The sequence below is a fragment of the Verticillium nonalfalfae genome (assembly GCF_003724135.2).
Source record: "Verticillium nonalfalfae strain VnAa140/NRRL 66861 chromosome Unknown scaffold_16, whole genome shotgun sequence".
NCBI classification, from domain to species: Eukaryota; Fungi; Ascomycota; class Sordariomycetes; order Glomerellales; family Plectosphaerellaceae; genus Verticillium; species Verticillium nonalfalfae.
In genome coordinates, this window is record NW_021167241.1 from 131,887 (window position 1) to 158,294 (window position 26,408).

The 26,408-nt window shown below is 53.0% G+C and overlaps 8 protein-coding genes across 8 annotated transcripts; 2 read left to right on the top strand and 6 right to left on the bottom strand.

Annotated features, from left to right (window-relative positions):
- Positions 1 to 541: 541 nt before the first annotated feature.
- On the top strand, positions 542 to 1,705 carry D7B24_002454 (uncharacterized protein; the record flags this gene model as incomplete). The annotated part of the gene is made up of 1 exon (XM_028636661.1): positions 542 to 1,705. One exon carries the CDS (start codon positions 542 to 544, stop codon positions 1,703 to 1,705), a length of 1,164 nt encoding a protein of 387 aa, XP_028497607.1.
- Positions 1,706 to 3,538: 1,833 nt separating this feature from the next.
- Positions 3,539 to 4,444, bottom strand: D7B24_002455 (uncharacterized protein; the record flags this gene model as incomplete). Its single annotated transcript, XM_028636662.1, has 1 exon — positions 3,539 to 4,444. One exon carries the CDS (start codon positions 4,442 to 4,444, stop codon positions 3,539 to 3,541), a length of 906 nt encoding a protein of 301 aa, XP_028497608.1.
- An 859-nt stretch (positions 4,445 to 5,303) lies between these two features.
- Positions 5,304 to 8,945, bottom strand: D7B24_002456 (uncharacterized protein; the record flags this gene model as incomplete). Its single annotated transcript, XM_028636663.1, has 4 exons — positions 5,304 to 5,355; positions 5,419 to 8,320; positions 8,398 to 8,836; positions 8,937 to 8,945. 4 exons carry the CDS (start codon positions 8,943 to 8,945, stop codon positions 5,304 to 5,306), a joined length of 3,402 nt encoding a protein of 1,133 aa, XP_028497609.1.
- A 547-nt stretch (positions 8,946 to 9,492) lies between these two features.
- On the bottom strand, positions 9,493 to 10,797 carry D7B24_002457 (uncharacterized protein; the record flags this gene model as incomplete). The annotated part of the gene is made up of 3 exons (XM_028636664.1): positions 9,493 to 10,390; positions 10,481 to 10,716; positions 10,774 to 10,797. 3 exons carry the CDS (start codon positions 10,795 to 10,797, stop codon positions 9,493 to 9,495), a joined length of 1,158 nt encoding a protein of 385 aa, XP_028497610.1.
- Positions 10,798 to 11,291: 494 nt separating this feature from the next.
- D7B24_002458 (uncharacterized protein) lies at positions 11,292 to 11,534 on the top strand (the record flags this gene model as incomplete). The annotated part of the gene is made up of 1 exon (XM_028636665.1): positions 11,292 to 11,534. One exon carries the CDS (start codon positions 11,292 to 11,294, stop codon positions 11,532 to 11,534), a length of 243 nt encoding a protein of 80 aa, XP_028497611.1.
- A 1,539-nt stretch (positions 11,535 to 13,073) lies between these two features.
- Positions 13,074 to 17,721, bottom strand: D7B24_002459 (uncharacterized protein; the record flags this gene model as incomplete). Its single annotated transcript, XM_028636666.1, has 6 exons — positions 13,074 to 13,513; positions 13,561 to 14,335; positions 15,170 to 15,281; positions 15,492 to 16,238; positions 16,290 to 17,612; positions 17,660 to 17,721. 6 exons carry the CDS (start codon positions 17,719 to 17,721, stop codon positions 13,074 to 13,076), a joined length of 3,459 nt encoding a protein of 1,152 aa, XP_028497612.1.
- Positions 17,722 to 18,670: 949 nt separating this feature from the next.
- D7B24_002460 (uncharacterized protein) lies at positions 18,671 to 19,483 on the bottom strand (the record flags this gene model as incomplete). Its single annotated transcript, XM_028636667.1, has 3 exons — positions 18,671 to 18,861; positions 18,918 to 19,404; positions 19,466 to 19,483. 3 exons carry the CDS (start codon positions 19,481 to 19,483, stop codon positions 18,671 to 18,673), a joined length of 696 nt encoding a protein of 231 aa, XP_028497613.1.
- A 5,317-nt stretch (positions 19,484 to 24,800) lies between these two features.
- Positions 24,801 to 25,778, bottom strand: D7B24_002461 (uncharacterized protein; the record flags this gene model as incomplete). The annotated part of the gene is made up of 1 exon (XM_028636668.1): positions 24,801 to 25,778. The coding sequence occupies one exon, from the start codon at positions 25,776 to 25,778 to the stop codon at positions 24,801 to 24,803; it is 978 nt and encodes a 325-aa protein (XP_028497614.1).
- Between the last annotated feature and the right edge of the window lie 630 nt (positions 25,779 to 26,408).

The window sequence follows — 26,408 nt, forward strand, 5'->3', positions numbered from 1 at the left end:
TCATCGAAAAACGACCTTGCGTGCAGGGGATCATAGGCCGCAACGACGCTTTCCCACCTTCATCGCGACTTGGGCTCTCGCCCGACCGCCGCCGCTCATCCATCCATCCATCCATCAATTGAGCGCAGGGAAACGAAATCCGTCAATCAGACTCCTCTCATCTGACTTGGTGTCAGCTTTGCCTGGGAATATCAACCATTCTTCTCGCTTACGCCGGCTACGTATTTCTGGTTCGGTCGCAGGCCCTCCCATCTCCGATATCTCCATCGTTGTCGGTCGGCTTCTGTCGCCCAACTCCGCCTCACTGCATCTCGCCACCCACCACTTGCGACCAATACAAACAGTCATCAACAACCCCCCAACAGCTGACAAACACTCATCCAGACCTCTACAACTCATCACGCACCTTCTTTACCTTTCGGAGGTTGTTTTACCCACAGCGATATCTTTCGTTGGATCCCCCCCTTTCCAATTCATTTTCCCGTTTCACACTTCCTCGATTTACACTCCTCGCTCTCAACATCGCCTCCCCATCGTCACCATGAGCAGCGCGCACCAACACACTTCCGCGGCATTGACCGCCGATGCCCTTAAGAAGGGCTTCGATTTCACCAGTCTCATGTCGCCACCCGATCCGACTCCTCTCGACAGCTTCAATCACTCTGCGCAGGTCAGCCCAATGGCTACGCCTGCGCAGGAAGCTACCGGAGATGCACTCAGGATGCCCATGTCGCCACCAGTCTCGCCACTCACGAAAGCCGCAAACAACAATGCTGCCGCAGCTGCCGCAAGCCATACCGAAAAGGATCCCATTCTTTTCCCTCGCGACGACCTGTCTTTGAGCCCACCTCAGCAGCCTCTCTTCCCTGCACATGAGACTGCCTCTCACCGGCGCCTCGTCGATGAGCACATCGCTTCCAGAGACACGACCACTTTCCGCCGTTCTCCACCACCCAGACGTGAGGAATACGAATTGGTTCTACAATTCAGATCGAAGGTCATTGAGATGTACAGCAAGGATCCCCAAGGTTGGCTGAAGAGGGAGAAGAAACAGTTGGTGCTCGACAGGAAAACGAGCCAGAACAGGGCAGACAAACGATACATTGCTCTAGCTCCGGCCAAGTCGACCAAGCTGTCCGCCAAAGTGTCTGCCACAAAGACCGTGAGGACTCCTGCTGCCAAGCCCGACCGTGTCGTCAAGCCCGCTCATGGCCCCCGGCCGGCCCCCGCTGTCGCCAGGGCTCGCCCAACCAACCCGACACCCAAGAAGACTCGGGTCACGAGCGCCACACCGGAACCTAGCCGTCGCATCGTCGCACCCAATCGTGAGGATCGCGACTTCGCATCCTTGCCTGATCTCTGTCCGCCACTCTCGTCTCTTCCCGACAAGACCAACAGTCTGAAGGTGGATTGGAAGGGCACCGCGGTCGATCTCTCCAATGACCCCAATGCTCACCACCTTCACCCCGATGAGGTGACATTGGCAGCAGCACTGCGACTCGACTGCGCTACATACCTCACCAGCAAGCGTCGGATCTTCATCCGTCGCCTCGAATGCGCCAGAATTCAGAAGGAGTTCCGCAAGACGGATGCTCAGCAAGCCTGCAAGATTGACGTCAACAAGGCATCCAAACTCTGGACAGCATTCGATAAGGTTGGCTGGCTGGACATCAAGTGGATGGCGCCCTTTGCCTCCTCGATGTAAACCGGCTACTCTTCAGCAGCAGCAAGGTGGATGATCCGGTATACTCTGCCGGTTGCCATCTCCTCTCTACAAGCACACGGATTCATTTTTTAACCGTTTCACGACTCGAATCTTACGTTCAATGATTGGTTTTGCATTCAGCGACAACGGGACCTGCCTGTTTCTTTTCCTTATTCGACCCGCTCCATATTTCAGGGCTCTGCAGCCCGATATGTGGTGTTCGAGGTCATGGTCTTTTCTCCTCTCTTTTGTCACAAGCTGCCAGGTCAGGCAGTGGTTCATTCGGCACCACATGACGATATGGTCACGTCCAGCATTAGGGATTCTCATCACCATGATACCCGGAGTGTGCGACATACATCTGATTCCCCAGTCTTGTCACCCCCCTCACTCCATTTTTCATTTCCTTATTTTTCTTCACTTGTTGGTTGTTTGGGCATATGGAATATGGTTTTCTCGGACATACCCCGCTTTTCTGTGGCTTGGGAAGTGAGCGAGATGCATGTTTTTGGCGTTTGATAGCCTCGAGAAGAGATTGCGGCCTGCAGCCGAAGAAATATACATCCGAAGGAGGGTTTGATTTCCAGGGTCCTTGGAAAGGCTTTTTATTGTTTGTAGCTGCAGGAACTATTTCTCTCGAGGTATTCAACATGATTCTCGAGGGAGAACGGAAGTTGAAGAGTCGGCGGCAATCAGTCGCCAATTCATTCGATCAACACTGAATCTATGCAATTGTAACCCATACCCATGCCAATGATTGTCCCGAGCCTCTTCATTCAACCGGACATGCAGTCTGAGTAAGTTGCCAGGATGCTCGTATCGTACCAGATTAAAATGCACCGTCGATCCGATCCGTGGCTGGGCGGGTAGAAGAGCAGCAAGCCCCCCCGGCTGACAGCGCGCTCCTTTCCCAGTGCAGTAACGAGCGCAACCCCCATTCCAACGTTCGGGGCCACTGGGACGAGTGCCCCCTTCGCTTTCGCAGCGCGAGTGCCCACCCCGCCCTTTGCCCCAAAAAGGCACAGGTTCAGCCCTATGATCGCCGACACCCCCCTCCTCAAGCGGTGTCGCATCGCAGCGCCAGGCACCGCATGGGCCATGCCATGCGGGTGCCATGTGGACCGTCTGGGATTTTCCTCTTCCTTCGGCAATGGGCGTTTTTGGTCCATGATTCTTTTCTCTTAGTGTTCTTCGACTTGACGCGGCGCGAGGAACAAACCCACAACAGTGTCTGAGGTGAAGCATTGCAAGCGCCAAAACCCATTGCCTTCATTTCGTCCAACGGATCATTCACGCGAATCAATGCTGTTGCTGATGTTCTGCGTGGTATGTCTAGTCGAAGCGAGCCAACCACACCGTCCAACGGGTGCCAACTGGTCCTTAGAGTTTGTTCCTGGTCCAGAGAAACTGCGATCGAGACAGACTTTGTTGTGAGAAGTCAAACAAGTCGGGTTGTTTGCAGAAAGGTACTGGCGGATATTTGCTGGTCTTGTGCCAAGTAAGCCCCCCGAGTGGGTTCAATTGCCAACCACCGTTCGCTGGGCTAATATCAGTGCCTGATGCGTGAGGCCATCACGAATTTTTAAGCTTACGGGCACCATTTTAGCCCGCATTCGAGGCGTTTTCTTGCCGACTCGGGCGCCCAGGGTTTCATGCACTGCAACGGACAGGCCTTATCTGGAAAAAAGGGGAGTGGGGTGTGCGGAATCTGCGACAATGTGACGGGTGGGAGGTCTGACAGTTCCTTTTCCATTATCATTATGAATCATGATCCAAGTGTTTATTTTCCTCGTTACGCTAATCCAACATCAAGAGCACTATTTCTTTAGACCTCTAGAGACCGGCTTGCAAGGTATATCCTCCGTCGACGGCCACGTTCTGGCCGTTGAGGTACTGATTCGTGGCGAAGAAGAGGATGGCACCCGCCATGTCCTCATCCTTGCCGGGACGCGCCGCAGGCACCTTGGCCTCGTACTTCTCCTTGGGGATCTGGCTCTTTTGGGCGTCGTCGGCGCTGTCGCCAGTCGTCATTTCGCTGGGGAAGACGCCGGGCGCCAGACTGTTGACGCGGACCTTGACGCTGTTCTGGGAGAGTTCGTGCGCCAGCATGCGGCTGACATGAATGGCGGCAGCCTTGGAGGCGTTGTAGGCAAAGTGGTGTTGGGACTTTTGGATCATACCGCTGATGCTGGTAATGTTGATGATGGTGCTCGACCAGCCGGGGTGCGTCTCGGTCGACTTCTCCAGCAGCGGCAGCAGTGACGTCGACAGGAAGTAGCCGGAGGGCACGTTTGTCTGGTACGACGATAGCCAGTCTTCAAAGCCAGCGGCCTTGTCATCGAAGAGCTTGCTCTTCATCTCTTTGCCCGAGTCGGCCTCAACTTCGAACGAGTTGGAACTAATGCCGGCATTGTTGACGAGGATGCAGATGCACTTTTCGCGCGTTTCAAGCTCCTTGACTAGCTCCTTGATGCTCTCCTTGTCCGAGACATCGGCGCGGATGCCAATGATTTCGCCGCGGATATTTTGGCCGTAGGTCTTGACGACGTTGTCGAGCTTCTCCTGGGTGCGGCCGGTGATGTACACCTTGGCGCCGTTGGCGGACAGTGCTTGCGTGGCCATGAGGCCGATGCCCGTGCCGCCGCCTGTGACGAGCGCGACCTTTTCGGACAGGTCGAAGAGATGCTCGCGCGTGAAGAGCTTGTTGCCCTCGGGGCCGGCGGTCTTCGCTGATGACATTGTCCGCTGTTGCTGGGATGATGTGGGCTTAGGGGCGAGCACAGTGGTAGATGTAGCTTTCGTGGATGCTCGGAAGTGGGTGATTCTGGTCGATGGTGGTTCTGGGGAGCACTGGGCGCTGGTAAATAAGGTACGCTGAGCTTTGGAGCAGACGGCCAAGGTACGAAGAGTTGAGAAATGGAACATGTTTATCAATGAGACGTTCTAGAGAAATGGTACATATGTGTTTATATCCGCTACTGGCAGCCTCCCAAGACGGAAGTGGGCGGATTGACCTGTTCATGATGATGACGGCTTTTAGCGGGCATGTGCAGAGAGAACTAGAATCGAGACGTCCTCATGACGACAGCGCTCTGGATCGAACCTTCCCACGGCAGGAGAGACGCGCTTGAGATGACGAGGCGTTGGCGTTTGGGACCAGGAGCGATTGGCACACAACGCATCCACTGTCCATTGCCCCTTCTTTGCTGCTTCTGGCCGGGATTAGCCCTGATCAGCTACCCTGATTGGTACATCGGGCAGGGACATCGCCCGTGTCGGAGGGAAAGGTCCGACTCCCCAGTTCCATTGATTCTGCAATGATCTAACCATCACGCTGTCCGCATCGCACATCGAGCATTGGCATCGACAAATAGCCCCCGCGCTGGCGGCGGTCTCCAGTCAATTCATTCATCTGAGCTAGGTATCGTCAGTAGCTCCATGCCAGTGCCTAGCAAAGCGCCCCATCCCTTCCCCCCTAGATCATACACGGACGGCTCGAAGCGACGTCACGAATGGTCTCAGCAATATTCCTACATGAGCAGATAGGACAAAGTCATGGCAAAAACGGTCCCCCGTCCTTCTTTTTGGCGTCTCAACCTCACCGCACGTTGATGTGCTGAATAGCATCGCGCCACTTCTTTTCGTCCGTCCTGCCAATTCGTCAGTAATGGGCACCAACCTCAAAGCGCTCATCAGCGGGTCCTGGTACTCACTTGTTGAATTGCAGAATCCTCCCCAGGACCGGCACCAGCTGTTCTCTCAACCTGTTGTCCTTTTGCTCCAAAAACTGCAGCAGAATCGTCTTCAGGTACATGTTGTCGGCGCCGCCAGGCCCCGCAGCTCCATTGGCCCCTGACCGTGACGAATCCATCGAGCTGCGCTCCGAGCTGAGACTGGACCCGAGTTTGGTCTGTGCCGTCTTGAGGTCCTTGGACACCTTTTCGAAACGCTGCCTTGACTCCTCCAACAGCCTTCGGAGGTCCGTCTTCTGCTTCTCCGCTTCCCGCACCTGCTGCTCTGATGCGTCTAGGGCTGATTGTAGATCTGAAACGGCCGACCGCATCTCTGTCAGCTCTGCCTCAGTCTTCTCCTCGACGCCTTCAAGCTCTTCGCGTCGTCGCCTCCAGTCGCGTTCCCTCGTCTCCAGTTCGTCCTTTTCGATGGCCAGACTCTTGACCTCGCGCTCTAGTTCGCGGATCTTCTGCTTCTGCTCCTCCGTCTCGCGTGACTTGCGACGCGCCAGTGTGCTCGACTCGTCTTCGATTCTGTCCCGCTCTTCGATGGCCGCCTCCATGCGCGATCGCATCTCGCGCACTTTGCTGTCTGCGCGCCCGTCCACGTCGGCCAGCATGCCGCGCATGCGCTCCGCTTCGCGAGAGCGTTCGGATAGGTGCTTCTGAATCTCGGCTAGCTCTTCCTCCAACGCTTCCGACTGCGACCGTGACTCCTTGAGCTGGGTCGATAACTCAGCCGTCTGGTCGCGCATGCTGCCCAGGAGGCTCTGTGCGTTGGTGTATTGCTGTGTCTTGAGGGCTGCTTCATTCTGTAGCGACTTCTTCTCCGACTGCAGCTTCTCGACCTCTTCCTCAAGCTCCTTCACAAGCGGCCTCAACTTGCTGGCCTCGGCCTTGATTTCCTGTAGCTCGCGAGTCGCTTTTTCCTCTCGGGCACTGATCTCTACCTTCTCGGCCTCAGATCGGCGTAGGTCTCGCCCGGCCACACGCTGTGCATCCTCGAGACGAACTCGACTGTTTGATTCCGCATTGAGCTTCTCTCGCAGTGACTTGATGTCTGATTCACGCTCTGTTGTCAACCGCTGTGCCTTAGCCAGTTCGGTCTTGGCATCCTTCTCTCGCTTCTCAACGTTGCGGAGCTCGCTTATCTTAGTCGCCAGCTCTTCCTTGGTCGTCTTGAGAGCAGCCGAGTCCTGTCGAAGAGCCTTCATCTCCGGCTGAGCCTTTTGCAACACCTCACGCAGGTCTGTCAGGTCTTTGTAGCGGGTCTGTGCAAGCTGCTCCGCGGCGCTCAGATCTGACTGCAGAGTTGTTGATTTGATCTTGAGGTTGTCGTACTCCTTGCGCAGACCATCAAACTCGCTCTGCAGCTTGACCTGGGCCTCGGCATCGTGCGTCGCTGATCCAATCTCCCTTTCGAGCTCCTCGATTCTGGCCTGGAGTGTGGCCTTCTCCTCCTCGAGCTCCTTGATCCTCTGCTTAGACTCGACGTGACCTTGTCCGATGTCAGTTAACTCGTCTCGGAGCGTCTCAATCTCTTCGGTGAGATCCTCCTCCGTCTTGCGCTGCTTCGAGAGACGCTCGATCTGTGCGTCACGCAGCGTGACCTCGTCCTTGAGACGTGCAATCTCCGCCTCCAACTCGGCAGAACTGGTGCTTGGGTCCTCGGCCGCAGCCGCGACAGCTGCAGTGGGTTCTGTGGTTTCGGTGACAGGCTCGCTTGTAGATTCGACTACTGCCGAGCCTGCTGCTGCGCCACCCTTCTTCTTCTTCTTGTTCTTCTTCTTTGACGCTGCGGAGGCGGTCGTAGGCGCGGCAGCCGGCACGGCTGTTGGAGCGGCAGGAGCAGCAGGCGTAGCAGGGGCCGGCGCTTTCGCGGTTACTTGTGCGGCCTGAGCGTGCTTCTTGGTGAGCTCGGCAATCTTGGCTACATCCTGTGCCTTGAGCTTCTTCAAGTCGTCGATCGACTCGGTGAGGTTCTTGATCTTCTTTTCTGACTCAGTCTTGGACTTGGCAAGTTTTTCAACCTCGGCATGCTCCTTGTCGGCACGTTTGACAGCTTCAGTGGCTTTTGTCTGTGACTCTTTGGAGGATGCACGCAGTGAGTCGAGCTCCTTCGACAGGCTGGTCTTGGTCTCCTCTAGCTGGGCCTGTGTCGCTTTCAGCTTTTTGTTAAGGGAGGAGATTTCAGAGTCTCTGGCTTCCAGCTGGGTCTTGAGTGTAGCAGTGACAGCGGCTGAGTCGCGGAGCTCGCCGGCTTCACGGGTGGACTTTTCGAGGTTTTGAACGAGCTCAGAGCTGGACTCTTTGGCAACAGCGAGCTCTTGCTTCAGCAAGGTCACCTCGGCATTGAGCTTCTCGATCTCTTCGGTCTTGGCGTTGACGTCGGCTTGCATCTGAGGAACCTCGTCGTCGTAGGAAAAGAAGTCTCCCCCATCAGTTTCGGCGGGCTTGTCGTCTTCGAGAGCCTGAGGCTTCTGCTTGGGGGAGAAGATGCCGAGGACGGACTGCACGGGGGACTTGACTGACGAAGGATTGCTCGTCGGGTCGGATGCGGCGTCGGGCTCCTTGCTTTCAGTCTGGGGTTTGACTGGGCCGTCTGTGGCGTGACTGTTGGCCTTGAGAGTGGCGACCTCGTCTTTCAGCTCGGCCAGCTCCCTCTCGGTCGCCTGATGTTTCTTCTTCATCTCGTCCTTCTCAATCGAGACCTTTTTGTACTCTTCCATGATGAGCTGCTCCTTCTGCTTCAGGGAGTCGAGGTATTCAACAAGAGCTTCAGGCTCCTTAATCGACGTGACGCTCGTATGTTCCTTCAGAGCTCGCTCGAAAGGTTCGATCGAAGTGGCGCGGCTGTGGGCGATTCTGTACGACCGCAGAAGCTCTGCTCACGAGTCAGCATGGGAAGGGACCGTATATCGAGGAAGATCGGATAGCCGTGTGTTGGGGGTCGTCTCTTACCAGGATAGGTCTTCTCGAGCTTCTCCAGTTTGCGCAGCTTGCTACGGATCTCCGGGCTCAGCTCCTGCGGCGCATCGGCCTGGCCCGCGCCATCAGACCTGTCCTTCTCCTTGTCCCCGTTGGACTGCTGCTGCGCGGCGCCGAGCTCTTCGACGCCTTCTGTCTTTTCGTCGGCCGTCATGCCGGGCGGTTTGGGCGTCGATGCGCGGCTGGCCTCCTCGCCGTCGTCGAGGATAAAAGCAGCTTCGAAGACGGCCGGGTCTGGGTTCGCGGGGGCGTCAGCGGGCAGGTCGGGAACGGGCTTCTGAGACCGGTTGCGCTGCTTCGCCGTGGAGCCGCCGCCGCGGGAGGTGGAGGGGGTGCGCTGGACCGGGGGCTGGTCAGGCTTTTGGCGAGCTTGCTCTTCGGCGATCGTGCGGTCGATCGAGGCTTTGAGTCGCTGGGACGGTTGGTCAGTCTGCGTCTGCTCAGGCGCGAGGCTCGTGAATTGGGGAAAGAGAGGCAGGGAGAGGGAGAGATAGAGAGTTGAACAGGCGTACCTGGAACATGGTGATGTCCGGCGCAGGGGTTCGTTCAGCTCAGAAGCTTGACACCATGCGCGGGTCGAGATGGGCTGGTCGATGGGTGTTGAAGAATAGTGTTTTTGGTATCTAGAGACTATGCATCGTCCTCTGTATCTCTTCGAAATTTTTCGGGGCCGTACGGAAGAGGCCGACACAATGGTGGTCGTTGTGTTGGGCGGCTTGCTCCTTGAGGACAAGGAATCCCTTTTGTTGAAGCAATGGAAGACCAGGCTGTTCGCTGTTGGCCGTCGCACCAGACACCCTGGGGGAGCACGGACGACCAAAGCTTGGACGCGTGCGGCGCTGGTGCTGCTGATGGGGGTGCCTGGGAGCGGCTGTGGCAGTGCAGACCTTTTTTAGAACCAAGTGTGGCTTTACAGCTGGACCCTGATCGCCCAGAGCACTTGATATCTCAGACGAAGAAGCAGCTGATTTTGTGTTCAGGAATGTACTTTTTTCATTCGTCAAGGGAATTGTTCTCATCTGTCTTAGAGAGTAGGTAGACGTCGCACATGGGCGCTTTTTGGCCTGTTTAGCCCTTCTTTCCCTTTCGCTTGCGGGTGCCTGATGCCGTGTGTTTTCCAGACGCTTGGCCGTCGGGGCCAACCTCGTCCTTGCCAACTTGCACCATCTCGGGCGTCTCCTCCTCGCTGTCCTCCTCCTCCTTGAATTCCTCGCCCGCCGTGACCTCGCTCGTGGTTACCTTTGACCTGAGCACCTCATCGACGATGCGCTTGCCCTCGTCCACCTCGCCATTCGCGGCTCCGCAGGACATGCATTTCCACATGCCCAGCTCTGCCAGAGACTTGGTTCCCGGAGGCGCCTGGCCGTTGACGAGTCGACAGTTGCGGCAGATGAGCACCACACGGTTCTTGGGCGCCGTCTCGTCCTCGCCAAGAAGCAGGTCCATAATACGGTCATACCAGTGCGACGAGTCGGTCGTGAGCTCGGCCTGCTGGGCATAGTGCTGCGGCGGCTGCTGGGTGTAGGCGTTGGGCGCAAACTCGGCCGACGGCTCGAGGCCGGTAAGCGGCGCCGACGCACCCGACTGCGAATCGCCGTGACCAGACTGGTGCGTGCCGGAGGTCGCCACGCCCACGGGTCCGTTGCGGCGCTGAATGTTGGCCGTCGGGGGAGGAGGCAACGCAGTGCGACCAGATCTGTTGCCGTGTTGGCCCTGCTGCTGCTGCTCGTTTTGCTGCTTGGATCCGGGGTTCTGCTGGTTGCTGTCCGCCTTTTTGCCATCCTTGTCCGTCTTGTTTTCGCCGCCGTATTTCTCCAGAAGCTGCATGGTCGAGTCGTACTTGGTCGCGTCCTTGAGCTTCTGGATCGTCTTGGCGCGCTCGTCCTGCTGCTCTTTGAGGCGCACCGAGAGCCTCTCGATCCGAAAGTTGAAGTAGAGTGTGACGACCGTTCTCGTCAGGAAGATGCTGCGCGGAGGGGAGATCCATTTGTTAGCAGCGCTCACGCAGTCTACCTGGGCGCAGACTCTTCTAGGCGAAGAGGGGGGGGACCCTTACACGACCGGACCTCCTGCAACGCCCGCCCACTCGTGGGTGCGCATGTTGTTGGTGCCCACGACCAGGATTTGGACAATCGCATAGATCAGGTAGCCGAAGGAGAGGTAGAGCGTCCACAGCACCCGCACACGGCGGGACGTGGCGCGGGCACGCTCGAGGCGCGCCTGGGAGTCGGCAGTCTTGGTGGACAGAGCCGAGAGGGCTTTTTCGAACGAAGCCGGGGAGGAGTCATCGCCCTGGTGGCAGGTCAGTCATGAACGTGGGAGAAGTGCCCATCGAGTTGGAAGACGTACCCTCCAGGGCCAGAAGGACACCATGACGATGGATTTTCGACGGTGCAGTCTATCTCAAGAGCGACGGGGGCGGGCTGGCTAGCAGCGGACGTGTGGATATTTGTCCAGACCGAACAAGTGTCGCGCAGCGAGGGCCCCTCTTGTACAGCTACGTGGCCTCGCCAGTCGTTGTTGATGGGGAGGGCGAAGTCGTCTGCCTGCTTGACCGTCACAAAAGAGCTGCCACTTTGTCGCTGCCTGTGCAGCTCCCCAGCTTCCACCAGCTCCAGCTCCGGCTCCCGGATTCCAAAAACCCAGCTAGCTCAGCATGACACGTGCGTTTTTCCCAATGACGCACCTGCCTTGTATCCACTGTAGCGTACCATAAGGTAGGTGCAGTGGGGCGCCGTGTCTGGTTCCAGCGGCAGGCATACCCTCACGCCCTTTCTTACACGGACAGGAAGGAAGGTGCAGAACCATATCAGCCTGCCCGATCAAAACAGACATGATGATAAAACACTGCTGGCTCAGCCGTCGCCATGGATCGTACCGCTTCTAGAGTGCGATTCTCCGACCACATCGCCATTCAAACTTTCGAAGTGGAAGATCCTCACCCGAAGCGTAGGAAAACATGCGCAGGTACAATGGCCACGACTTTCAAGAAATTCGAGGGTGCCGAGGTCACGGAGACTATGCTGGAGGAGGCGGCCAAGTTATTTAGCGAGCACTATGGTATTTGGGGCAAGAACGGGTTTGGAAAACCAGGTAAGACAACGTGGTGATTCACGCCTCCACTACTGACAGCTGAGAAGGTAGCCGAGTCAAGATGAGCCCTGCTCGTCTTCGATCTCAATGTCTCCCAGACGGCTCGAGAAGCTCTTGTATGCAGGTAACTATCGATGGAGCCCTGGTTGGCAATGCTTTTGCCTGCCGCTGGAAACATGCGGGACGTCAGGTATGCTGGGTCACTCAGCTGGTTGTTCACAGCGACTATCGGCAACGACAGATAGCAACCACGCTGCTACTGCACATGATCGACCCTGAGGACGATGCGCTCGGTATCATGAGTTCCCACCCAGCGGCGTGCAAAGCTCTTGCCAAAGCTGTCGGAGGTACGTTGGCGCCGTCCATGATTTTTTTTTTTTTTTTGGATCGGTACTAATCAAACGCGTTAGACATCCGCTTTGCCGACGTCGCCTTGGATTTTGCCCAAGCTCATGCAGCCGGTGTGATGGCAGCCTCGCCAATCGAATATATCCAAGCAGCGAAGCTTCGCGGTTCTCTGTTCGATTCATGTAACACCGATGACATGGTATCATGTGTTGATTCCGGATTTTACGTTGACCACGACGAGCCTCTCCAAGCACTTGCATGGTTCAAGGCAAATGGCACTTGGCCTCTCGGTGATTTGCCTGATGGTCATGAATTCTTTTTCTTGGTGGAAAGATCGGCGCGAAGACGTCCACGGCCTACTTCGACACAGCGCGGAAAGGGGAGTAAGGAATGAACCGAGGCTTTCCTCAAATCCAGGCCTTGAGTCCATATTTAAAGCATTGTATGCTACATCCTTCGCCCGATCGGGTCACAGACATAGGTACCAAGACCAGGTATCAGACATGATTTCACAAGCTTCCACATACGTCCACTTAACCGCTGTTAATCACCTATGACGTAGCTAAGCCAGCTCAAGTGCAACAGAATCACTCCGCAAGTGAACACTGCGTTCTCTCCCGGATTGTATGTTGCGTTTGACCGCCCAGTAATACCCCGCCTGTCGAGATGGGTATGTGCGCGCCAAAGCCACGTATAACCGCACATGTCCAAGCTTGTCAACCACGTCGAGGCACGACAAACCACTACATATATTGAGCAGCTGACCAAGGCATTCCCTCGCCTCACTCAACCTTCACTCTTACCTAAGCCCGCCCTGGACGCGGCATAATGTGCTCTCTGCATCCGAGCCTAATGCACAGTACTAAAGTCCAACCGGATATGTCGATGTGAGCCCTGGGCTGGACTGTCTATCCTTTGACTATGAAAGGTGCTGGACCGACTGGTTTGTTTTCCAGGCGAACAGTGCAACGGTTGTCCCCCACTTTCTCGTCTACTACTGCAATGTGTTTGATCTCCTTGAAATAAATCGATATTGGTGTTATTGGGGGTGACCAAATACATGTAAAATCACTGAATATGAACAGGCCTTGTGTATCCACGTAAACCTCGCGGCTGGGTACGCTGTAGACCTGATTCGACCCCAAAGTAATACCTCGTCCCTGTCAAGTAACCTCCTGAAGACAACCTGAAGACAACTCGGTAGTCTGTCACTGTCGTTTCTCAATTCCGACATCAGCGCTCTTACTTCTCCGTCGAATTTCTATCGTAACCGCTGGGTTGACGCCAATGGAAGTCTCGAACGCCTGTGGCTGAAGCTTGGTAAGCCCCTCCTCAGCGCGCAGGTCGTACTCCAGAAGAAACTGAGCCAAAATGATTTTCATCTCATTCACGGCGAAGAATCGACCGGGACAAGCGTGTCGGCCATGGCCGAAAAGGGTATGCTCAGAGCTTGTCGATGCCAACTGCGAAGCGTTCTCGCTGCCTTGACCCTGTCGCATGGGAACAAACCTCATTGCATCAAACTCATCCGGGTTGGGATACTTCTCCGGGTTCCTGAAGTCTGTCAGGACATTAATACGGACGCCCTTTGGTAGAAACCTCCCGTCAGAGAGCGTTATGTCTTTCTCCACCAGACGATTCATGGCTGCTGTAAACGTGTTAGAAGCAGTTCCAGTGCCCATGCGTAGCACCTACTTGAGACCAGAGGAGTAAACCGCTGGCTTTCCTTGAAAAAGCTGTCCATGAGTTTGAGCTTGTAGAAGCTTGTTTTTGCCCAGCCTTCATCACCCAACACCTCGATCACTTCATCTCGTAGCTTTTGCACAAGCTCTGGGCGCTCGCAGAGATCCAGAATGGCTTGTGTGAGAACTTCCGTGGTCGTGTGAACAGCGGCAAGCGTAAGTTGCATCTGTGCGCAAACAAAGTCGACGGGCCGGCCGGCAGCGACTTGATACATCCAGCCAATGGCGTCAGATATCTTGCTCGGTTTGGCGCCAGACTGCAGAGCATCATCCACTAGCTTTTTCCGCTTCTTCACTTCGGGGTCGATGAGCTTGCGCGCGCTCTGAACCGCCTGGCGGCTCCTTCGACATTGCGGGATGAGCCAGTACGCAATAGGACGCAGGAGGCTTGGGGCCATTCGCATCAGATAGGTTGCGGTCAAGGCGTCGACGGCATAGCTCTTGGCGATCCTGAGCCACTCCTCATTTCTGCACAGCTCTTCGCCGAGAAAGACCCTTGATGACAGGCGAGCGACAAGGTTGAGGATGGCATCCTTGAGCAGTACGCTTGTCCACGCTGTGCTGTCCCCAAAGATGTGGGGCATGGAAACATTGGTCTCGTCCACCAGATCTCCGGTGATCAAGCCCAAAGATTGCGTCAGCTTGGTTCGCACCGTATCTGAGATAACGCCGTCATCGCGGGTCCCCTCCAAGAATGGCTCAAATCCGTGGTACTCGGTGAAAAAGTCCTGATAATTCGGTCAGTACGCGGCATCTCGAGAACTCGAAGGCGAGCCATCAGACCTGAACGAAAGCTTTATTCAGACTCAGGAAAGGGTGGTTTCGTAGTTCATGCGCATATTTGTTTGGAAGGATGAGTTTCGGCCCCGTGCCACTCATAATCTGGAAAGGTCCATCGTACTATAGAGGCTAGTCAGCCCAATGATCATTGATAAGGAAACTAAGATATTCCGGCACCTCTTGCTCTGCCTCTTCCACAAGCTTCCTTCCGTCAAGCAGCCAGCTCTCTCTGGCACTTTTACCTGGAATAGAAGCCATCGGATACCCCACGAGCGGCCTTTCTTTGCTCATGGTCCGGTAGGCAAAGACTGCGAATAACGAAAAGGCTGTGAACAAAGCATAAAGTGGGACTTTTTGTGATGCCATGTTGGCTCCCCAGCTGCCGAATTCTGATTCTGACATCTTGTCAGACAAATTGAACATCGTTGTCAGGTGCTACTTTTCCGCGGTGTAGACGAATGATGAGGATTGATGAGCTCGCAACAGAGGTCTGCTTTCTAACATTATCTTGAAGCATGGCTGTGCTGACAGATAAATGGTATACCAAAACCTTCGCCTGAGTCAATTGACAACACTCAAGCGTCGCTGATGCCATACATCCCGGAAGATGTTCTCAGACACGGCTCGTACCCATGTCGGCCGTGTCTTGGTGTTCATTCGATCCTGGCTCATGTGAGCTGTTATCTGTCTGTTTCTCCGAGGTGATCGCAAGATATGTCTTATCGGACCGGGAGTGCCCATCACTGCATGGAAAGACGGGAAGCAATACCTGCTGTACGTACAGCACATTCGGCCCGGCTTGTTGCCACATTCAGCTGGGCCTTCTTGCTTCTCAAGTCGAGACGGAGGTCGTCAGTCTCCATATCCCTCGTCATCAGGAAGAACCTATTCTGACTAGGGTACTGTTAGTGACCAGAGGAGACTGCTGGTGCTTCCTACCACAGAAGAGGACGAATGAACAAGCACTGATCGAACCACATTTTTTTTGACCTGATCGAGTTCGGTTCAGTATGACTTGAGCAGACAATGATGATGGAGCAAGAGTTCTGTCTAGTTGCCCACAACGAGTTCCAAATTCCCTGCGAGCACTACGTGAAGATCTACAAAGCCTGCTTTTTGAGCTCGGTATCAACAATAGCGTCCTTATGGCTCTTTGTCGCAAGCAGCCGCTCTCGTACCAGCCACCCCATACCGACAGTGACGCCAGGCCCGAAGAGACAGAGGGCTGCCGCGATGCAGACGAGAAGAGTCGGCCAGCTCCATTGCACGATCTCAGCTCGCTTCAGGTCCGAAAACAAGTAGAGAAGCCAAACAAGCAATACTGCAAAAATAGCATGTATCTCAAATAAGCGAATGGGCTGAGCCCATCCTCCGAGTTCTGTCATGAGGATCATGTCAGAGGATTGCGAGAGGACCTGTGATGTTAGAGTACCGATGAGCGCCAGTACTCTTGCGACAAACGCGAACAAGGCAAATGTATAGATTGTCAAGCCAATCGAAGACAAATCGCCATCTGGGGCCCGGATCTTGTCCTCGTCCATGACATCTTCCAGGAACAAGTGCTTGAGTCCATTCTGTAGTATAGAGATGGAGAAAGGGAAGTACTGGAACACGTATCCCCAGGTAAGTCGAGTTGTGATGCTAAAGACTGGCATAATTGCGGTGACCAGTGGCACATAATAGGCCACAAGCAGGGTGACAAGAACTGTACCAGAATAGGCTCGGTTCGTTAGTCTCATGTCCTTGGCGCGGAAGTTCTCAATAGGACTCTGCACATAGTGCGCGAAACAGTAAACGCCCATGACTTGAACAATCTTGAAGGATTGAAGGCAATAGAAGAAGGCAATCGGTCTTGGTGTCAAGGTTAGTAGATGCTTCGGCCGTGTGGAGCTCGGAACTCACAGAGAAGATATCGTCAACACATTGGCCCTTCTGGAGGACTCGAATAGCACAACTGCACAAATGATGCCAAAATCAAGATGGAAGCGCATAACGTCCAGACCAGATGAGGCGGCCAAGACACCAGTATACGGCCAAGCTCTGATACTATTGCTGGCATGATCGTACGACAAGAATAGCGGGGTGAGCTTGTCAATCATGGCGAGATTCGATGGTTCGGCCAACCACGGTCCGAAAAGAGAAAGTGCAAGTAATGGGAGGCCTGCGAAGCCTCTCTTGAGTTTCGATTCGCCCTTGCCAAGTCCGAGACTGGGGTTGAAGGGCATCGTGCCCTGAACAGAACGTTCGGGCGTGGGAATATAGTCCAGCTTGGCTGCTCCGATAATCATGTCGCAGTTAACGTCAACCAGCAGGTCGCCGGCTGTTGGAAGAATCCAAAACGCAATGATTTTGTTTGCGACCGAATCAAGAGCTTGTAGCCGAGCCAGTTGGGCTGACGCATCACACACGGCGCTCGTGCGATCGCGCCGCCCCCTTTGGTACGTTTCGAGATGCCTCTGCACCGTTTCGAGATCGATTTTGGTCTTTTTCGCAGCTTGCCCCAGCTTCCTGAGTTCATTTGCCAGGGTTGCGGCAGACTCCATCGCCGCATTGCCGCCGGCACCCATGTGAGGCGTCATCTTGTGGACGTTGTCGCCAACACAGGCAATACGGCCCCACGTCCATTCCTTCAGTTCAGCTTCCTCTGTTGCCGCAAGGGTAACGGACGTTCTGGACTGCCACAGGTCGCTAAATTTCAGCCCATCCTTGATGGTGAAGTCCATGTATTCGTTTGCGAATTCGACGGCATCTTGATACGAGTACTTGGGAATGTTGGGTGATGTGTACGTCTTATCCATCTTCGCAAAGACGAACCAGAAGACCCTCCCATCTTTGCCGCCGATGACCATCGTCGAGAAGCCAGAGGCAAAATTAACATCCATTTCGCCTGCGTCGACGCCCCGTGTCCTGGTCGACAGCCCGAACAGGCACTGGAATTCGGCCTTCAGATCATGTCGAACGGACTCAGGTGTTGCTTGCGGCTTGTCTTGCTCCGAGAGCCTCCACATCTCTCGACGGACGAGGCTGTTGACCCCGTCACAACCAACGAGCACGTCGCCCGCGACGATGGTCCCATCCTGGCAATGCACAACAACGCCGTCCGTGCCACTGTGGTCTACACGCATGATACGGCGCGACAATTGGATGGGTGACTTGTCGTGCAAGTTCTCGTACAGCACTCGCAAAACAGTTTCGCGCTCCAGGTAACTGATGGCATAATTAAACCTAGCTCACATGTCAGTAAGCACGTTGAACATGTCAAAGACTCCTACAGAAGCTTCTTGCCTTGTTTCCAGAAGACGGACTCCGTCGGAAATATGAAAAACGTTGCCATCCTGGTCAAGACACCGGGTGATCCGTACGCCTTGAGTCTCTTCAAGAATCTTGTCGTAGCATCCCAATTGGTCAAGGATACGGGAGCCGTTGGGTAGCAGTCCAATGGAGGCACCGACGCGAGGCGCAACGTTGTCATGAGCCTCAAGCAAGATGTATTCTACGCCTGCTCTTTCCAGACAGTTCGCAAGTGTCAGGCCAGCTATGCCGCCGCCAGCAACGAGTACTCGGAACCCAGACTGAGATTTAGAAGCCATGCTGTAGTTGAAAACGAAGAAGAGGATGAAGACGATGGTTTCGCCTTAAATCAGGTCAAATTAGATACCCCTTAGCAGGAACCTTCGGTGTCGTTGCAGAGCAGGATCAATCCGTCTAAAGCCCTTCATTTCTATCGAGATCGAGTTGTGTGCTCGATCGAAGATCCTCCCTTCCGTTGTTGGAAACATACTTCTCAGACATGTGTGAATCAAGGGTTTGAGACATTTCTAGGGCGGAGCTTGACACTTCATGCGATGAGCTTCCTCTTGACTGTCTCCCGTCATCGGCGCCGTGAAGAGAGGGTGGGGTGTCGCGGATATCGGCAAAACTGACCTAATCCCGTGTCTCGGTTGTGAGACTATCCCTTGCACTTACGAAGCATAACGAATGATCAAGTCTGATAGATTGCTAACACCCGGAATGAGTGCAACTGGATCGTATACTATATGTCCTAGCATAGAGGTTGGTTACGGATATGGCACCTAGTTGAACTTCAAAGTGGTTCATGCATTTTGGCTAGCCAATCCCTCCGAGAAGGCATTTGAGCGCTTGTAAGAGAAGCTAAGTAGCTTTTATATACAATCAGCTCTGTGAGATAGCATTAAGAGTTCTACTCGGCATTCGTTCCCCGTTGTTCTAGCTATTACTAAGTAATCTGCGAGGCAAAAGTCCTTCTTTTGAACCCGTATTGTTCACGCCGACCGGCGTCTGTAGCGAAGATATATGTGAGAACGTGGCTTTTCCGCAAGCTCTGCATTGCGATTGATCCGACAAGGCTCGCTATTGATCTTGTTGCCATGCTTGTCAGATAGCTCAAATTCGAACATGGCTATGAAATACGCCAAGACAATGGTCATTTCAGTCTTGGCAATCTTCATGCCAACTGCATTACAAGTTAGCAAACCGTTCTCGAGCGTCGTGTGCTTGATGTTCGCCTACTGCATGGGTGTAGGCCGGAACCCCATCCGATGTAGCCATGAGGGACATTCTTGCCCTCGCCTCGCTCATCCAGATGCCTCCCGGGGTCGAACTCAGTAGGATTGGGGTAGACATCGGGGTTCATATGAAGCTCATCGTGAAGGTATGCTGCATAAGCATCGCGGGGGATGACTTCTCCTGAGTTACCAATTGGGATATCCTGCCCAGAGATGTTCTTTCGAAATGAGCTTCCGGTCAATGCCAATCGAATGCTTTCATGGAAGCACAAGCCGATGTTGGGAAATTCTGATTCCCAATCGTCCAATGTGAGAGACCCAAGTACTTCGGTAGTGGGCTGGCCATGATACTTCCTGTACCTGACAGCAACAGCGTCAACTTCGTTACGGACCCGAGCCGTCCAATGGTCATTCTGGGCCAACTTGACTAATACCCAGGCGGCGTTGATGCCAGTGTTCAGCTGGCCTGCAAACAATGCCCCAATGACGAACTGCCAAGCGCAAAAGATGTAAGCCAAGGTGGTCGAATATCAGGAGGGCAGTTTCACCTACGCCAATGGTATTGCGCATGCTTGTCCCCATGTCTAGAAGGGTTTGCATCGTATCATCCTCTCTAATCCCCGACTTCTGTCTCTTCCGAATCAGTCCATGAAGCAGCATTCCGAGCTGAATATTCCGCAGTGTTCGCCTGAGATGCATGATTGTTGGAAGCCAAGGAAACACAACCCTCATGGTTGACTTGGAGTGCTCAATAGACTCAAGGATGGTCAATGACTTTGCCCTGAGCTTAGCATCTTGTGCTATCTCTGTCGGCCCTACCATCCTAATGGTCAATTGATAGATGATCTCGTATATTGTATCAAAAGGATCGAAAACTCCCCAGCTTGAGATTTCAGGCAGAAGCTCCTGTAGCAGCGACTGGGCGTCGTTTGTAAGTAAATGAACGTTTTTGCGTGTTCGTTCCTTTCGCATTACTACAAGAAATGTCTTCTTGAACCACTTCACAAAGTTGTCCATGTCCTCGGACGAGGAAGGGTGACCAGTGATCAGGTCGGCAGAGCTAAACACGGTCAATGTTGGACGCTGATATGACCATTTTATATTTCTTGTGTTAATCGGCGGCTCTCTGGCGCTTACCCTGCAGCGAGACTTAGCCCTCTAGTCTCATAGAACACCTTCCGTCCGACAGGTCCGGAAAGCCCAATAAGATGTTTGCGGCCAATGTAAAAGCTGAATGCCCCGGTAGAAGAGCTACGCAAGCCGTCTAGAAAATGGTCTTTACGGTTTGTATAAAATCGAGTTGCTCCGAGAAATGGCCAGTCGTGACCGCTCCACCAGTTGGGAGCGTGTTTTGGGAGCACAGGACGCCGTAGTACCTTGATCCAGAGGGCCACCATAGAAGCTGTCACTAAGATCCAGCCTAACAAGGCCATGGTCGTGTACCGTGGGGCAATATGTCTGTGAAATGTACTGAAAATCTGTGCCGACCGTCGTCGTGTGAAAAAGAGATGATAATCCGCGAAGGAGAAGAGATTGGACTGTCTGTCGTTGTTGGTCACTCGAAAGATTTCAATCGCCAGGTCGATCTGTTTCCGATGGCCATATCGACCTGAATACGTATGTTCGCTAGCACAGGGGACCGCTGCTCGTAGTCGGGCCTGTCTGAGACTCGGTAGGTATTCGGCACTCACCGCCGGCTGGCGCTGCATGAATGGGACCAATGTTTTGTGCGGGACGTGCCGTGCGGGAGGTGCTGTCTGAATTCTGTCGTTTGAAGTGGAATGTGCGCTGCGTGACAGAGGCGATGTCTCAGTCTTATGTGGGACGAAGACTGACTGACTATTACGTGCCGTTGAAGTGGTGGGTTTTGCCGTGAATAATAATGAAGGTGTTGTAGATGGTCATGTATTAAACACCGCCCATGTTTTCTGCTGTTCCGGCACTTAGCCCAACAACTGTCCATCATAAGCGCTATCATCATGTTGCAGCACTTGAAGCTAGTCATAACCGACCTCAACCTATACCAAGCAGTGGCTCTTGCAGGAATTCTAGCTTTCGCCATCTCATGGAGTCTATGGGAGACCGAGTCTTATTACCCAGGATTCGAGGTCTATGGTGTAGAGAAAGAAAGTGTCAGCCTATATGATGCCAAGCAAAAGTTCATGACGGATGCACGCCGAATATTGTTTGACGGAGCAGCGAAAGTAAGCCAAAACATTGTCTGACCCCTTGAATGAACCAGGACAGCTAAGAGCGAGAAATCCAGATCAATGGAGTTTTTCAAATCGTATCAGCCAACGGACCACGACTTATACTGCCAAGCAACTACGCAGATGAACTCAAAGGTCATAAGCATTTATCGGCGCGGCGCCTGATCGCTACTGTAAGAGAACAACACTGCTGCAACAGGGAAAAGACTGACTCAAGTCGCTCACCAGGACCTCTTTTCTCATATTCCTGGGTTCGAAGCTGCGAGGGCATTAATGCATTCTGATATCATTGTCGACACCATTCGCAAGAACCTGACCAATTCTTTGGGTATTGAGATGTGTTTACTGAGCCCTCGGGCTTCAGACCATGAGAACGAGCTGGCTAACGTTAAATACAGGCCCAATTGCTACTATCCTACACAAGGAGACGGCTACAGGGATTGATCAAATGTACTTTACCACCGAGCACTCCGACGGCTGGCGGAAATACGACGAAAAGCAACACAGCATTGGCTTGGTAGGCATGCTGTCGACAAGGATCTTCTTGGGGCCAGAAATGGTCAAGAACAAGCGCTGGTTAGCCATCACAACGGACTATACCATAGTCTTGATGATAGCCGCTCGTGCATTGCGTATGTGGACGCCAGTTCTACGGCCTATTGTCCACTGGTTTCTACCTGAGTGTACTGCGCTGCGTCGGGTCTCGAGAGATGCAAGGAATATAATCGACGATGAAGTCACGCGAATAGAAGCCCAGGTTGGGCTTTCAGACGCACTATCGCCCTCCAAGTCTTCTATCGGGAACTCTCTTGGCTGGATGAGGGCTGCCGCAAAGGGCACCAACTTTAATCTAGGAGACGGCCAGCTTTTTCTATCATTCGCATCGTTACACACGACATCGGACCTTCTTACCAAAACTCTGGTCAATCTCTGCACCTTTCCCGAATTCCAAGACTTGCTGCGGAATGAGATTCTCGATACGCTTCGTGGACAGTCTTTTGATCCAACATGCATTTCTCAGATGCGTCTCTTGGACAGTTTCATGAAGGAGACGCAACGCCTAGCACCAGCATCGCTGTCGCTTATGAATCGACTTGTTGAAAAGAAAATAACGCTCCACGATGGCACAGTACTACCGAATGGTGCCCTTATCAGCGTTATACCAAGTCGTCTCTATGACGACGAGATTTATCCACAAGCAACAAAATTTGACGGTTACAGATTCCTCGAACTACGTGCTAGGCCTGGAGAAGAGACCCATCATCAGCTTGTACGAACGAACATACACCAAGCCGGCTTTGGATATGGTAACCACTCTTGTCCAGGAAGGTTTTTCGCATCACTCGAGATCAAGATTATACTGATTCATCTACTTCTGCGTTTCGATTGGCGCAGAGAAGGCTCGGACAATTCTCCGACAACTATCTTTTCTGGAGCCGAAACTATGTCAAATCCTGAAATCACTGTGTATTATAAGGAGCGCTTGACTGAACTGGATCTGAAGTCAATTCTCGATTCCATTCCAGCTCCCCCAGACACTTAGATTGGCTCTGGTCATAAATCACGGCTTGGCCTCCGACTTCTTGATCCAGTAGATGGCCAGTCGCTAAGTCGACATCCCGAGAATAGTGTTTTGAGATGCGACGCAGGTCAGCTACAATGGTATATTCTTTTCCATACATTCCAATGAACAGGGTGGTCGTCGATAGAAAAACACGTGACATGGCTGTTACATTGGAACGTCTTCCACTGACGAACATGTAATGATATCAAGAGGATTTTCATTACACTGTTGCAGTCCAGCTACACGATCTGCATCATAGTTACCAACGATATGGCCAAGAAGTCGAGAAGAACAACAAACTTCAAGCAATTCAGCCCGTGAGACTCAGTGGTGATCATGATGCAACCCTGTGTTGTTCAGTGATGGATCAACTTACGTGGTTTTTAAGACCTAAAGACGTCAACCTGTGAGTGTGCTGTCAGTCAGTTTATGGCCGCATTGCGGTGGCTGCGCAATTCGCATACGTACCCCGTGACAATTTCAAGCCCCAGAAAAGCGGTAAGAAATCGTCTGGGTCCGGAATATCCGACGACGAAGCGATTCCCAGTCAGCGCCGCAGTAGCTAGTCTTTCTGAGCTGTCATCTGTATCTGATGCGCTGTGTAGAGTCTTGGACGACCCACAGAGCCAAGGGTAGCTTCTTTCAAAGCAAGGACGGGGCTACTACCCCTGCGGTGATGTTTTGATGGGCTAGACATACACGGGTCGACCCGTGTCTCAGACTGGCATGTAGAGGGCGCAGACCAGCCACTTGACACGTTTAGATAAGGCAGCACATCAGAAACAGTACTGATTCGGAGTGGGTCGGGAAACATGGCCTCACCTGCGTAATATAATCCACGTCAGGGATTCGACAAGCAATCGATTCAAATGTCCTGCAGTGGGTTTCTAACCCGCCATGTAGCGGTCACAAACTTCACGTCGCACATCGGCCGATACTCGGCCAATTTACATTCGTACACAGTGATTTATCCATGTGGCGGTCAGAAATTTCACGTCGCACATCGGCCGCTACTCGGCCAGCTCGCCGTGATGATCCATGTTTGCGGCTCGGGGTTTCGAAAACACATCGATTACCAGCGGGCACTCAAAAATCCAGAACCGGGTTCTAGGCCGAAATGATGAAACCGAGAGACAAGTTATGTAGAGGAGGAAGTGGTACGAGTGGCCGGGTATATGCTGCAAATGTTCCTCACATGAGACACTGCTGACACGATATTGTAGTACCATGAAAGTGCCTACGTTCGTGAGTGAATGAAGGGCAACCAAAGGGTTCTCAGTCTGTGGCGAAACAATTGATGACTCCCCCTTTTTTAATGCGTCATTTTCATTGCTCGCGTCGAACATCCCATCCCTCTTGTTGTCTTTCAGCTTTACTTCGATCTTGTCTCCAATCTCATTGCGGTTGTGATTGCAATTTGATCCCTGCTGTAGGATCCTTGGCGCGGCGTACACACGAGGTTCCCTCTCCGGAGTTTTTCTATCGCAATTGTGTCTCGCGTCAACAGTTGGATTGAATTAGAGGCAAGAGCCGTGGTTGAGCCGGTATCGCCAGACTCTTACAAGAAAAAGAGCCCCAAGGAAATGCGCAGCAAGACAGCTCGGTCACTGTGCTGCTTATCATTCTGTGACGGCAAGAGTTGGCTGTGGCATGTCAGTTGAATTTGTTAACGACGCGTAGCCCATTAACCGTTGTTTGAGCAATATACCAGCATGTACGTTAATCGTCTAAATGGACTGCTCTGCCCTGACACCTGGGATTATATTATGTATAGCCAAACTTTGTAAATGTTCTCGGATTCCGCTCATTGCGGATGCGCAAGTATAGATCGAAAACCCTTAGTTGTCACATAGGCATTACGTTGAATCATTCAAGACATAGTGTCACGGTTTAAATTTTTCATGCAGAGCAAATATCGAAGGACGTAACACATTCATTACTTTCACTTTTGGATTGATGCTTTCCAAGCCGCAGTAATAAGTTCACGATGCATTTGGAAGAATCATTCCACCAAAAAAGAAACAACCTCGTGGAACTCAAACCCAGTCCTAAACATCTGCCGTACGTAGACTTAGGAACCAGCGCCCGCAATTTGACACGTAAAGCCATCTTTCTATACGTGTTTGACAAGATTCATGATGTCAACTTCTTCCTGTCGGCGTCTGAATGAGATTTTGAAATCAGGATTTGCCATAATCTCGGACCCATGCTGAAATGTCGGGGCTGTGTCGCTGTCACAATCCTGCTGCCAGTCGTAGCGTAGAAGAAGGAAGCACAGCGCAACTTTTAGTTCTGTTGCGGCAAAGAATCGGCCTGGGCATGCGTGGATGCCATGGCCGAATCCCGTATGGTCCGTACTAGTCGTGACAAGCTGCCAATGGGCCTCCTGACCTGGCTGTGATCGCAGCTTGAGGAAGCGATATCCATCGAACTTCTGTGGCTCGGGATAGACTTCGGGGTCGAAGAGCCTATCCTGGATAATGCTGAGAATAGCTCCCTTCGGGATTATGGTTCCATCGTTGAGGGTGACCTTTTGTTGTGCGACACGATTCATTAAGCGCACTGAGGTGGGCATTAAACGCTGTGTCTCCTTCATGAAGCTGTCGAGAAGCTTCAGCTGGTACAGAGATGTCTTGTCCCAGCCCTTCTCCGACAGAACAGTAACAATCTCCTTCCGGAGGAGGTTTTGATACTCCGGGTGCGCACTAAGGTTGTATAGACACTTTGTCAATAGGTCCGACGTTGTATGGATTGATGCAAAGGTCAACACGAGCTGTCCGCCGGCGAGATCAATGTTCTTTGAACCTGCAACTTCCTGCATCCATCCGAGTGTATCTCCCACCTTGACTGTCGACGGCTTAGAATTGCTGGCACGCTCCCGCTCTCTGCGTCGTGTAAGCTCTCTCTCGACAACTATTGTCGCCTTGTTGCGCGTCTTGCGTAGCAGCCTGCATTCAGGGAGAAACCAGTGTATGATGGGCTTGAAGATGCCAGGCCACATACGCAGTGCTCTAGCCGCATCCATCAGCACCATGGTCCAGTCAGCTGCAATGGTCAGCCACTCGTCATCCCGACAGAGCACTTCTCCCATGAATGCTCGGGTAGAAAGGCGGGACACGAGTCCAGTGGCATGGGTGTGAATATCAAACGAAACCCAGTTGTCAGAGCTTCCGAACAGGCGTTCGATTGCATACGCAGACTCATCTCGTAGTGCTCCAGACACAGGGACTAGTCATATGAGCTGGTTAGGCACGATCGTGCGTACGAGTTTTCTTAGTGGGCTCCTCAACTGGATATACATACCAAGAAAGCTTGTTAGCTTGGTCCTAACTGTGGTCGGAATAACGTCGGTTTCTGTCACAAGTCTGATAGGATCGAATCCGGGGTAATCGGCAAAGAGCTCCTGTCAATTGTTATTTATCTTGCTCTGCAAGCCAATTAGTAGAGCAACAAATTTACCTTTCGAAAGATCTCACTAAGAGAAAGGCTTTTGATACTTCTCAACTCATTTACATAGCGATTAGGGAAGATGATTCGTGGCCCATTGGCAGTAACAACCTGAAAGCATGTGTTCAACTAGCGAAATTGATCAGTGTCTTAAACTAGTTCACTCTGTCTGTTATAATCACCTTTTTGGCCCCTTCTAGTAGGATCCTTCTCCCATCAGTCAAGTATTTTTCTTTTGCCGAGGACAAGGATATGTTTTTCTTGGAGAAGCCGT